Source organism: Urocitellus parryii, chromosome 14, assembly GCF_045843805.1.
Source record: "Urocitellus parryii isolate mUroPar1 chromosome 14, mUroPar1.hap1, whole genome shotgun sequence".
Classification (NCBI taxonomy): domain Eukaryota; kingdom Metazoa; phylum Chordata; class Mammalia; order Rodentia; family Sciuridae; genus Urocitellus; species Urocitellus parryii.
Genome location: NC_135544.1, coordinates 61,393,777 through 61,407,760, shown reverse-complemented (window position 1 = coordinate 61,407,760; position 13,984 = coordinate 61,393,777). Strand labels below are relative to the sequence as shown.

At 38.7% G+C, this 13,984-nt stretch overlaps 1 protein-coding gene across 1 annotated transcript in view; it reads left to right on the top strand.

Moving 5' to 3' along the window:
- The first annotated feature begins 588 nt into the window (after window positions 1-588).
- Csmd1 (CUB and Sushi multiple domains 1) overlaps window positions 589-13,984 on the top strand; it is a 1,139,207-nt gene continuing 1,125,811 nt past the window's right edge. The window contains exons 1-3 of the mRNA XM_077792480.1: window positions 589-633; window positions 1,256-1,311; window positions 1,430-1,542. Of these exons, the coding sequence (XP_077648606.1) occupies window positions 589-633; window positions 1,256-1,311; window positions 1,430-1,542 (214 nt within the window). The remainder of the gene's footprint in view (window positions 634-1,255; window positions 1,312-1,429; window positions 1,543-13,984) is intronic.

The following is a 13,984-nucleotide window of genomic DNA, read 5'->3' as shown; positions in this document are numbered from 1 at the left end:
GTTTTTTTTTCCTGCCTTCCCATAAAAAGTATAGAATAATCCTGTCTATATTTACAAAGGTATGGCTTAGACTCAGAATTCTCCTTCGAGACACCTCCCCGAGCCCAGTGACTGCTTTGCCTCTGGGGTGATGGCCAACTGCACTATTCTACGCCCTGCTGGTGGCCTCCTTTCCCCAGAGCACTGCCCGGTGTCTGGCTGCAGCACAAACATTTCAAGAGTGAAATGTAATTAGTCAACTACTTGGTTTCGTACCATCTTCGTGTTTTCTCATAAATTTTAATATACACACATATATAACTTGGCTTTTATTTGTATTTCAATTAAGAAAATGACTAAAATTGATTTATAAGAAATTGCGGCAGTATATTACAGTCATGTAAAACTAAAGAAGTATTGATTTTTTAAAAAATAAAACCCATGTAGAAAACTTAAAGTGATTGACACAAAATGATGATAGTAAACAACAAAATAACATAAATAACATCATAATTTGTGCAATTATTCTGTGACTTAACCCCGATCTGCTTTTAAGCTTGCTCTGTAATTTTATTAATGCATTGTTGTTTTATCTGTGCACAATCAATCATGACGATTGGCTCCAGAGCCTGGATCCCACCACCTAGAGGAGCTGTAATGAGGCACTTAGTACTGCAGGGTGCTGGCAGGCTCCGTTCTGCTGCTGGGCACACAGGCAGGCACACTGCCTTTGCATCATAGCTTGTGCTCAGGCCACCCTCTGGCACATATCTGCACACAAACCCACTTAACTAGGAAACTTTGGGTAAAATATAAATTGATGTAGTCTCTCTTTGGGCTTTGGAAAAACTGTTAATTTTCAAGTACTGTGCATATTAATTACTATACTAGTCTCCTCACACAGATTTCTGGGTTTGTCATCCTTAAAACTTTCAAATATACCCAAGCGTAGTGATCATGGAAACCACTTAGAATCCAAAAGATATTTTCTTGTAAAATGAAGGATGGATTCCTTTGACCTCAGCACAAGCAGAATTGTATGTATCTTTCTCTCAAGAGAAGCCAAAAATTTATTTAGCAGAGTAATAATTTAGGAGAGAAAGAAAGAATTCAAAGCACATGCAAAGTCACAGGGAACTTGAATAAAGGGGGCTGTGCCTTCCTGTGGTCGCTTCCCATCCTGCGCGTAGTACAGTGGTGCATAATTCCTTCAAGAAGTGTCCTCAAAAGTTACTTAAGTAAACAAATTCTGGTGCTTGGTCATGCTTCCGTTCAGTCACTAGCGAAGTCCCATGTGTGGACTGTCCAAGTGTTCTGCGGCATCCCGCATGGGTAAGACTTAAAACGACTTCATCAAGTTCGGTTTTCAGGAAAATGTGTGCCTTTTCCGTGTGCCATGTTCCCTTCAGCCAAACTCTGCTTCACCATGTTCCTCTTCTTTTGACTTTAGGCTGTCGGGATTTCAGCTGCCGTCCTCCATAGTGAGCTCCGGGTCTGTCCTCACTCTGTGGTTCACCACCGACTTCGCAGTGAGCGCCCAGGGCTTCAAGGCACTGTATGAAGGTAGGAGACTGCACTGGGCGCGCACACTCACTGCCTCCGTGACCTGACATGCCACTCGGGGTCAGCCATGTTAGGAGGAAGCTTGCTGTGTGCGTGGTTGGGTAATGATTGGCAGTTGGAAAACACTATTTCCTACAATTGCCAAATTTTCGAGCACTAAATATTCTTAAGTTTTCTGTTATTAATGGTAAATTTCTTGCTTGGGTTGTCCTTTTGTTGATGTGTGGTAGGGAAGTTTTGAAAATATTGGATATAAATGTACTTGCATCACTGACTGTTCAGTGTGAAGAGTTCACTCACAATGTCCAAGAGTTGTATGAGACTTTTCTGGTTCTGTTGCTGATCAGGGTCTGAGGAAAGGCAATTGTGTGACATAAAATTTTGCTATCCAAGTTGAAGGTTTTTTATTTAAATTTATTCCAATTTGTTACATGTGACCACAGAAATATTTTGGTGTTACTGTTGTTGCATCCTTGCAAAGTGTGGTTATTTTGTTTTGTTTTTGTGTCTTCATATTTTGTAGTAGATACCTTTGAATTTTGCTATCATTATAAAGCTTGGTTTTGGGTGGAAATAAAAAATACAAGATTGAACTATAATAGAGGAAATGATTATTTTAGGCACTATGTTTGAATTGAGCTAGTGACACTAAGTATAGAGGCTGAAGTGAGTCTACTTTAGTCTTGTTTGGCACTGAGATTTTAAATTTTCTTTCCTGTGTCATAAAGCAGCTATCATGGTTAATATAAACTCTGGAGGCTCTAAGTTAAAAAGCAATAATTATAAGTGGAATTATAAAGTAAGTCAACATTGTTTAGTTTGGATGCCAAACTCTCCTAAGCCACATCTGCTCATGTTCTTATTTGTAATCCTCAGTACACCTGGGCACAAACATGCTTTGTGGAGAGTTTCAGTTTCATGTGGTTAGTGTAGGTGAACTCAGCGGTAGGAGATTATCAGAAAATTTGAGGACAGAATGTTCTCCTTACACAGATAGATGAACAGAATGATTTTTTTCTTTGATTTAAAGTTGTTTTTGGACTGGTGCTGAGGACTATCTATTCTTCATATCCTAATAGCTTTGAGGATACTGCATTTGTGTATAAACCCACATCAATATCTGAAAAGTGTTAACCACCTTTAAGTAATTACTGTCAAGGAATAGTGTAATGTTTTGAAAGAAACAGGTAGTTGAAGGTTAATGGATGTGGTTCTCTTTCAAATTCAGTCCGACCTACATAGTACTGCCTGTAAACCATACCATCACATGGTTTATTTCCTACTAAGTTTGCAAAAGTATCACTAAAACCACCCGTACCAGCTCCTTGTGAAGCACGCCGTCTCTAACCAACATGGTGACAGTTGCTCAGAAGTCTGATCATGCCCCCCATGTTCTAGAAAGCCTGTGAGCGGCTCCCCTGTCCTGGCTGACGTTGACACTTCAGGGCCCTGTGCTGGATCCCTCCAGTTGATGTTGCAGGAAAGGTTGATGTTCAGTGGTTGCCAGGGGAATAATTCTATCCCGTCTTCTTGGAACATAATTGGTGTTACTTGTTGTCAGGATGGTACATTTAAAAAGATTGTTGGAACTGTCTCTGTTGGAGAAATATTTTCACGTTATTCAAAAAGATCAAATAGGAAAATGACTAGAAAAGTCCATAGGACTGTAAGTTCTAAAATAAATGATTTTAAAAATGTGTTTTATGAGAAAGCTTTTGTGTAATTTAGATTTTGAATAATAATATAATAATATTGTCTGATATTTACAGGTAAGTACAGCCAGTATTTTGAAAGAAAAAATTTAAAAGAACAGTTAAATACAAAAGTGCTTTGTCAACAAAGCCAAAATTTCCTCCATCACTTAATATCTGTATTTAAAATATTCCTCAATCAGCTTGAAGCTCTTCTGGGAAAATGGAAGTGCTCTATCAGGAGAAAACAAAGACCCCGTCGTCCTCATGTTAGCCTGTGGAGGGAGGGCTCTTCTGCAGGTGGGGGAGGCTCCCCGTGCCCTCCCCCCTGTTGTGTGGATCTTCCCAGTTCTGAACCAGCCGTGCCTCCCCAAGGCAGGGCCTGGGGAAAGCAGAGGCTTTATCAAGGACAGTGCGTCAAACGTGCAGACACGCTGCTTGAAAACGCAGGACACCTGGTAGATGCACCTAGGGAGCAGGGCCACCAACAGTGCAGAGACAGGTCTCAGTGTGGTGACAGTTGTACTGTGATGATTCAGATTTCCTTCCACCCCAGCCCTTTTTCTTTGAAGAGATTGCTCATCTAGTAATTCTTTGAGCCAAATAATATAATACAATTTTGATGTATGATCTAAGAGCTCCAAAGGAAATTGAATTTAGATTAAAATACTAAATCAACTATTAAAAATAAAATTTTATAGTTCTTAAAGTAGGACTGCTTGCTTCCCATTCAAATTAAGACTTATTTAGTATTACCAGATTGTTATTTATTTATTTTTTTTTAGATTTAATTTATTGGCTTCATCTGAGGAAATCTTCTAAACTTCCAAGATCCGTTGAAACATGATAACCTTGGCAGTGATCCTAATATGGGCACTGAACTCCAGTGCTTTTGGCAGTAATTTTGAATAAACATTATTTACATAAATTATTATTCATATGTGGAAACATTAAGGTACATAATGAATGTGAAAACAATGAATTAAAATATTCCAATTAATGTGTTCAGCCGTTGAATTTAACTCTGAAAATCAAATAGAAACACTTATAAATTTCCTCCTAACATTGCTCACTAAAAGTATTTGACTTAGGGTAGTTTTGATTTGCATTTCTCTGACTGCTAGCGATGGTGAGCATTTTTTCATGTACTTATTGATTGATTGTATGTCCTCCTCTGAGAAGTGTCTGTTCAGGTCCTTTGCCCATTTATTGATTGGGTTATTTGTTATCTTATTGTCTAATTTTTTTGAGTTCTTTGTATATTCTGGTTATTAGGGCTCTATCTGAAGTGTGTGGAGTAAAGATTTGTTCCCAGGATGTAGGCTCCCTGTTTATCTCTCTTATTGTTTCTTTTGCTGAGAAAAAACTTTTTAGTTTGAGTAAGTCCCATTTGTTGATTCTAGTTGTTAACTCTTGCGCTATGGGTGTCCTATTGAGGAATTTGGAGCCTGATCCCACAGTATGTAGATCATAACCAACTTTTTCTTCTATCAGATGCCGTGTCTCTGATTTAATATCAAGCTCCTTGATCAATTTTGAGTTAACTTTTGTGCATGGCGAGAGATAGGGATTCAGATTCATTTTGATGCAAATGGATTTCCAGTTTTGCCAGCACCATTTGTTGAAGATGCTATCCTTCCTCCATTGCATGCTTTTAGCCCCTTTATCAAATATAAGATAGTTGTAGTTTTGTGGATTGGTTACTGTGTCCTCTATTCTGTACCATTGGTCCACCCGCCTGTTTTGGTACCAGTACCATGCTGTTTTTGTTACTATTGCTCTGTAGTATAGTTTGAAGTCTGGTATCGCTATACCGCCTGATTCACACTTCCTGCTTAGTATTGTTTTTGCTATTCTGGGTCTTTTATTATTCCATATGAATTTCATGATTCTTTTATCTATTTCTACAAGAAATGCTGTTGGGATTTTGATTGGCATTGCATTGAACTTATAGAGAACTTTTGGTAATATCGCCATTTTGATGATGTTAGTTCTGCCTATCCATGAGCAGGGTATATTTTTCCATCTTCTAAGGTCTTCTTCTATATCTTTCTTTAGGGTTCTGTAATTTTCATTGTATAAATCTTTCACCTCTTTTGTTAGGTTGATTCCCAAGTATTTTATTTTTTGGGGGGATATTGTGAATGGAGTAGTTGTCCTCATTTCCGTTTCAGAGGATTTGTCGCTGATATACAGGAATGCCTTTGATTTATGCGTGTTGATCTTATATCCTGCCACTTTGCTGAATTCATTTATTAGCTCTAATAGCTTCTTTGTAGACCCTTTTGGGTCTGCTAGGTATAGAATCATAGATGCGGGGAAAAGGGCACTCTTGTTCATTGCTGGTGGGACTGCAAACTGGTGCAGCCAATTTGGAAAGCAGTATGGAGATTTCTTGGAAAGCTGGGAATGGAACCACCATTTGACCCAGCTATCCCCCTTCTTGGTCTATTCCCTAAAGACCTAATAAGAGCATGCTACAGGGACACTGCTACATCGATGTTCATAGCAGCACAATTCACGATAGCAAGATTGTGGAATCAGCCTAGATGCCCTTCAATAGATGAATGGATAAAAAAAAAATGTGGCATTTATACACAATGGAGTATTACTCTGCACTAAAAAATGACAAAATCATAGAATTTGGAGGGAAATGGATGGCATTAGAGCAGATTATGCTAAGTGAAGCTAGTCAATCTTTAAAAAACAAATATCAAATGACTCCTTTGATATAAGGGGAGGAAACAAGGACAGGGTAGGGACGAAGAGCTTGAGAAGAAGATTTACATTAACAGGGTTGAGAGGTGGGAGGGAAAGGAAGTGAGAAGGGAAATTGCATGGAAATGGAAGGCGATCCTCAGGGTTATACAAAATGACATATAAGAGGAAAGGAGGGGTAAGACAAGACAATACAAATGGAAGAAATGATTTACAGTAGAAGGGGTAGAGAGAGAAAAGGGGAGGGGAGGGGAGGGGAGGGGGGATAGTAGAGAATAGGACAGACAGCAGAATACATCAGACACTAGAAAGGCAATATGTCAATCAATTGAAGGGAAACTGATGTGATACAGCAATCTGTATACGGGGTAAAATTGGGAGTTCATAACCCACTTGAATCAAACTGTGAAATATGATGTATTAAGAACTATGTAACGTTTTGAACGACCAACAATAAAAAAAAAAAAAGTATTTGACTTTCTGCATATGAACCCTTTAGGGTAGTTCATAGTTGTTGAAATCAGCACATTTTCACTAGAAATGCTGAATGAATTTAAAGTTACTAAATTAATAGAGTGCTCTTGTAATTGTTTATCTGCTAGTTCCATCCTTCAAAAGCATTCTCCATTGTGAACTAAATAATTTGCATAAATTGCTGATGAATTTAAAAACAGAAAATATTAAGGTTATATATAATTTAAAGTAGGACAAATGACTATAAAATTTCCTATGTGTGCCCAAATTTGAAGTACCGTGTCCATGAATAGCATTAATTCCTAAGTTTTTGCCTATCTTCTTTCAAGGTCTTAGTTAATTAACATATAATGATTTGGTCATTAAGCTTATCTGTGTTCTAAGAAAGATGTCATCTGGGAGATAAGAAAACTGTGGAAACATGGAAAACCTTAGGGACGAGGAGTTAGCACATCTACCCAGCCACACAAGGAGAAGGCTCTCCAAAGCTGGCCACTCTGCAGCTGTATCTGTGTGTCTCAGGTCTTAGAAGGGAATGCCTTTATTTTCCTAAAGCTTCTACTTTTTAGTAACAAAATAATTTAATAACAAAAATGTTTAGTAATTTAGTCACAAAAATGTTGGAAACACTGGTGAATACATAGTGAAATCTCCTGGGCCAAGCATTTTAAATAAAATCCCATTTGTTACTGTGCATCTTTACTTACTCCAGAACTCTTTCCATGTTTCATGAAATACTGGGTGATTTTTCAAATGCTGACTTTTAATAATGTAAGCACTGAATATATTTTTAATATTCAATTTTTGTGAATTATTTACCATAATTTAGGTTGGTTTCTTAGGGATTGTTTCATTTTATTTTGTTTTACATGAAACAAGTTTTCTTTGAAATTGCATTGTTTTCTGTCATCCAGTTATTTTGTGAATAACAAAATTTGTGTATAATACAACTTACATTTGGATCGAAAACAACAACTCTTTAAGTCCTTGGGTCCTGTGAGTGTTTATCCACTAGGATCAATACTTGCTGCACATAGGACATTTCTCAAAAGTCAAGTTAATTCCATAGATTTGGAACCAAATTTATTTTTAACTATTAGCAAATGCTTTATTCATGGAATGCCAGATTAAAAAAAAAACATAAATGAAAATCTATGCATTTTGAGATGGATACTTTTCCATAATGAAATTGGCAAAGCAGAGGAAAGGGCCGCAAGGATTTCTTACTTAAGCAAAGCCAATGAGAAACCAAGGGAACACACAGCCTCTAACCCACCCAGCCTGCAGCGGGGATCACAGAGTCCTGCCTTCACACACTCAGCATTTATCTCAGCTTCCAAGGTGCCATCTTCAAATCTGTTGGCCTTCAATTTTATGCATGAAATTATATGAATCAGATTATCAGAATTTAGTTTAATGAACAAATCCTGGAGGTATAGTGTGGAGGAATTCCATATTACTAAAAAGCAAAGCTTCGCATATGGCAGGAAATTGCTCTTCATATAAAATAAATAGCTTGTTTATTGAAGTGGGAAAATGCAATTGCTGATAAAGATGATCTAAGGGACTCCCTTGGATTCTAAGGAATTCCATCATGTTTGTTTTTGTCTTAAAATCATTCATTCTATCAGCCATAACAGTATGTTCTGCCAATTGAAGTATATGCCTCTGTGGATAGATGATAAATGATTGATAGATAGACAGATGGATGGATGCCTGGGATTGTGTAATGCTCTACATGTATTTCCTATGCTGAGGCTGTAAACTACAGTAATTAAATTTCTTAAAATCCCCCAAGTACTAACTAGTGAAAGCAGGAACTCAACATCAGTCTACATAACTTCTGAAGTTGTATTTCATAACCACTCACCATCCTCTCAGATATGGTTTATCTGTGAGTACACACCTGTGCGAATACAAATCCATGCACACAGGTACATATTTATTTGTGAACGTCCATGTTTGCACAGAGAGGGTATATGGCGTGTGGCTAGACAATGGGACACATTGGGTCACCCTACATACTTTCCAGGCTTTCACTTAGCATGTCTGGAACCTTGGAACAGAGCCTGTCCCCAGCACCAGTGTCAGGAGGGAGGAACGGGGCCCAGCACTCAGGCTGCCCTAGGAGAGCAGGCAGGAGAAGGAAAGTCAGCCCCCCCTGGCAGGGTGATCTTGAGGTCCATACTGACTTCCTCTGGAGGCACACGGTTCAAGCTCTGGTGCTGGGGCCTGCTTTATGCCAGGACCTGAGCTGAAGTCCCTGAGGAAGGTAGACAGGAGGAGGATGTTTCTGAGTGAGGGAGAGACATGCAGGAATGTGGGAAAAGCAAGCGAGCAGCCCTGAGCAAGACAGGCTAAATTGACAGGAGAGGGGAATGGGTAGGGGAGCTGGAGTTGAGGGAACTGGTTCCCAGAGGCCACAGGGAGCCTGGATCAGCCTGGCCTGGGCTCTGTACATTGTTCAACATGTGAGACAGGAAACTTGTGCTGTGAGGTGCTTCAAAACAAAAACAAACCGACAAACAAAACTGAATTCATTTCATTGCACTATGAAATAAAGTAGAACATTTTTTGTAGGTCTATGCTTCAGTTTTATAACTTTGTCAACTTTGGGTTTGTAATTCATAGTTTTAGTGTCCAAGATACATGCAGGCAGAAGGAGGAGAGATGGGCTAAGTGAATTCTGAATTGCTGCAGCACTTTGGAGCCGTCAGATGGCACTTACTATGCCCTCTCTTGTGGCCATTTTTCTTTATGACATTGAGACAAAAACTGAGCCTAAGAAAAATGTGAATCCTTCACATTTGACAGAGTAAATATTCAAAGATTCCTTTCTACAAAAACTGAGGAACAATAGGTCAAAAAGTATAAAGTGACATGTCAGGTGGTAAGTTCCAATGTTCAACTGCATGCTAGGATAACTAGAGTTCAAAATAGTAGTGTGTATTTCCAAACAGCTGGTAGAGACAGTTTTGAATAAACCTTCCAAGTAGAAACAATGAATTCATGAGGTGATGGGTGTTAAATATGTTTTGATTATTATTTGATTACTGTTCAATATATATTTGTGCTGAAATCAATACACTATGCCCCATAAATATATACAATTATAATTTTAATTGAAAACAAAAGTTAGTAGTTGCAGAGTTCTGGGGCGATCTTGAGGTCTGTGATCCACTTTGAGTTGACTCTCATTCAGGGTGAGGGATAGAGACCTAGCTTCATTCCTCTATGTACAGTTAGCCAGTTTTCTTAGCACCATTAAACAGGCTGTCTTTCTCTAACTTGTATTTGGCACCTTCATCAAGTCCTGTGCCCACATGGGTCAGTCTCTGTGTCTTCTCTTCCATTGGTCGACGTGTCTATTTGGATGCCAACACCATGGAGTTTCTGTTACTATAGCTCTGTAAGATGATTTGAGATCAGGTTTTGTGAGGCCTACTGCGTTGCTCTTCTTGCTCAGGATTTCTTTGGATATTCTTGGTATTTTATTCTTTCAAATAATTTTTGAGACTATTTTTCCCCCTAGTTCTGTGAAGAATGTCATCAGTATTTTGATGAGGATTGCATTGAATTTTGGTGGTATGGTTGTTATGACAATATTAATTCTGCCTATTCAGATCCCTTCTAAGATCTTCTTCAGGCTCTTTTCCAGTATTCCATAGTTTTTAATATAGAAATCTTTTTACCTCTTTGGTTCTATTTATTCCCAAGTATGTGTTTGCTTTTGAAGATATTGTGAATAGGATAGTTTTCCTGATTTATTTCTCAGCAGATTTATTATTTGAGTATAGGAAAGGGATTGAATTACATATGTTGAACTTACATCCTGCTAATTTTCTGGATTTATTTCTCAGCTCTAGAAATCTTCTGGTAGAGTCTTTTTGGACCTTATAGGTAGAGGATCATGTCATCAGCAAACAGAAAATTTGACTACTTTTACAGTTTGTATCTCTTTAATTTCCTTCTTTTGACTGACTTTTCTGGCACTTTTCTGGCTAGAGTTTCAAGAACTGTGTTCAACAGGAGTGATAATAGCAGCCATGAAAATCAAAAGTACATTGAGATTTCACCAGCTAGAGTGGAAGCCATCAAGAGCACAAATAAGAATAGATGATGAGTAGGATATGTCAATAATGGTAACTCATACATTGTTGGGGGGACTGCGAATTAGTGCAATCCCTCTGGAAAGCAGTGTGGAGATTCCTCAAAAGAGTGGGAATAGGACCACTGTATGACCCAGATGTTCCACTCCTCAGTGTTTATCCAAAATAATAAAATAAGCATACTAGAATGATACATCCACATTAATGTTTATAGCACCACAAATCATAATAGCCAAGCTACGGTACCAGCCCAGGTGCCTGTCAACAGACGAATGGATCAAGAAAAATATTGTATATATATACACAATGGAGTTTTGCTCAGCCATAAAGAACAACAAAGTCATTGCATTTACTGTTAAATGTATGGAACTAGAGAACCTCACGGTCAGTGAAATATACCAGACTCTGAATGTCAAGGGTCAAATGTTTTTCTCATATGCAGAAGCTAGATCAAAATAAAGGGGAAAGAGGGATCACATGAAAAGAAAGAGAGAGCAGCAGAGTAGAGAAAGGGAATAGACGGGAAAGGAGGGGGATGTGAAAAGGGGTGAACGGTGCAATGAAATTGACCGAATCATGCTGTGTACATATATGACTATACCACAGTGAATTTCAATTTTTTTGTGTATCTGTGAAGCACCATTTAGGAAAACGATAAGTAAATAGAAGGAAGACCAGTAGAATATGGGAAGAGGAATGGGGGAGGTAGGAGGGAGGGAAAAAGGAAGTACTAGGTACTAAAATAATATTTCTTGCGTGTATGATATATCAAAATAAACCATACTGTTTTGTAAAACTATAATGCAAGCATTAAATTTTTAAAAAATAATCTACTCATCTCTAATTTAATTTTAGCAAGTAGTTCATATTCCTTTCCTTCAAAACCTAAAATAAAAACTGCTGGTGAGTGTTACAGCTGAAAGAATGGAGTCTGACTTTCTCTCTGTTAGGACTGCCTGTCATCCAGAAGTCTCTGCAAGGGCACTGGAGGGATGTAAAGACTCAGAGGTTCTATGATCCTCTAAATGGATCCTCTCTAGAATACAATCATCTCAATATCACCCACCAAATTAAACACAAACCAGAAATGAGTGAATACTCATTTATTCATTCATCATAATTTACTTTTCTGAACAGAGTGGCCTATATCTTCATACATCCCTTAAACTCCCAGCAGAGAAAGTGAATCTCCTAAACAGAGCCTTGTGGGTCTGGGTCGGATTGAGTAATTGACTCTGGGGCCAGGCGGGGCTTCGGGCTGCCAGTGTGTCTCTTTGTGGGTTGAATATATTTGGCATTTCCCTCTGACACATCCCGCAAGCAGAATTTTCTTTCTTTTCACATCCATGGGTCTGGATTTAGAAAGAGCAGCTAGATTATTACCCTTCAAGCTCCAAGCTTTATTTAGAATGTCAGCACTGATTTATTTCCCCCTTAAAGTGATTACCCAAACTCAGCCTGAATTAAAGCATAGCGCGGGATGGATACACCTGAAAGGAGAAAGGGTGAGGACCGAGATAGCCACGGAGCGGCCATCCGCTGTCCAGGCCTGCTCTCGGATACTGCTCAGATTTCCAACAATCGCAGAGGCTGCAGCAAATGTTCACCTCCTAGAACCTGTCTCCTCCTGAGGTCTCAGGTGTCCTAGGCTGGTGAACGCTGGCTTCTCATCAGTTAGGACACCCTGTCACCTCTCTGCAAGAAGAGCCAGCAATTATCACACTAATCCTGCTCAGGCTTAGTTACCAGTACCCAGGCATCTCTGTGCTCATTCTGCAGAGTTCTGCACCACCAAGTATATCACCAGCAACGTGAGATGGTATGACAACACTTGAAAATACTTACCACATAAGTTCTATAGCTCTGACATACACAATTGTATACTTAAAATGCATTAATAGGGTAGATTTCATGCTGTGTTCTTACCACTGTGGAATAAAATTTTTAAAAAACTAATGCTTTTAGTATGTTAATACTAACATTTCCAAAATACCAAATAGAGAAATGAGTATTTTCCAAAGACAAACTTTAAAACACTCAAATAGAAGACGCATAGCTGCCACAGAAAGAAAATTTATCCCACCAACCTAGGCTCACCTGTTACCTGTGGCAACTGATAGATCTGATGGAGGAATAATAGATAAAGATACTTTGGGCAGTCTGGGAGCCTAGTGAATGCACAGTGCCACAGGAAAGTGGTTTCCAGCCCAGCTCAGAGCAGGATGGAACCTTTGCCCACAAGGGGCTGCACCTGCATGCAGCACCTGGGTGTGGGCATGCCTCACCTTCCAGTTCTTTTTGAGGATGCCTGTGATTGATCTGATCTTCTGAATTTGGGGTCATGGAAAACCATTAAGCTTCTATGAATCTTTGAAGTTATATGCCCACATTTGTATGCATTTGTGTTTTTCTGAGAAAAGTGTTTCTTGGACTTGAAGTTCTCAAAAGTTCTCCTTCTAATGAGAAGGACAGAATGGCATCTGCTGACACAGGCCTGGCCTGTTGACCTGCGGCACTATGGTCTGATTACTGGAGCTTATTCTATGACTCATTTCTGCTCTTGTGACTCCGGGTTGGAGCAAATACTCACCCGGTTGTAATTTGGCTTCACATAGAGGCCTGGAGTGGAAAAAAAAAGGGACTGTCATATTAATATCAATGTAAATAGTCTAGTTCCAATGAACTGTGATTTATTAGTTTGGCATTTTGATTTTATATATTGGTTCTGTGTACATAATGTGCATTTTCCCCTGAGAGATGAATCTGCTCTAAGCCCTACAAAGTCTGCTTTCTGATTCAATAAAAATAGACCATCATAAATTCAGAAAGATAAATTTCCTTGTAAGGCCAATAGAGATATTGACCTTTCAACCTGAAAACACACACACACACCTACACATTGCTGTGCACTGCTGTCCTTCAAGCATCATCCTAAGAAAGGTGTTTTATTTAAAATTCTAGCTCTATGAAAAAGAATTAGTTTCAGCCCTGTATGCATTGGCCTGAGGGGATGCAGGATGTCTGTGATACATAGAAGTAAAGAAAAATTTAGCACGATCTCATTTAGGTAAAAAATACGTGTATAAGCATGTGAACCCACACGTGTGTGTGCTGATGTGTCCATGGACATGGTATATAGAGCATACACACATGCTTGTGAGCATTGGAAATGTGCCCCGGAATGCCTCATTAGTTAATATGAATTACCTGGGGAGGAAGTAGAATGGCAGGAGAGAAGTGCCACTGGATTTTTTTCTGTATGACTGCATTATTTAGGTCGCGGCAATGAACATTGAAAAAGTTAGATAATGAACATTATAAAGTAAGAAATTTCTGAAGATGATGTGTAAATTAATATTCTTAAGTGGATCTCTGGCTCTTAACTGGAAATTGAATGAAAAGTTGAATCAGGTAATTAAAAGTCCTCTGATATATTTTTTCAAATGATTG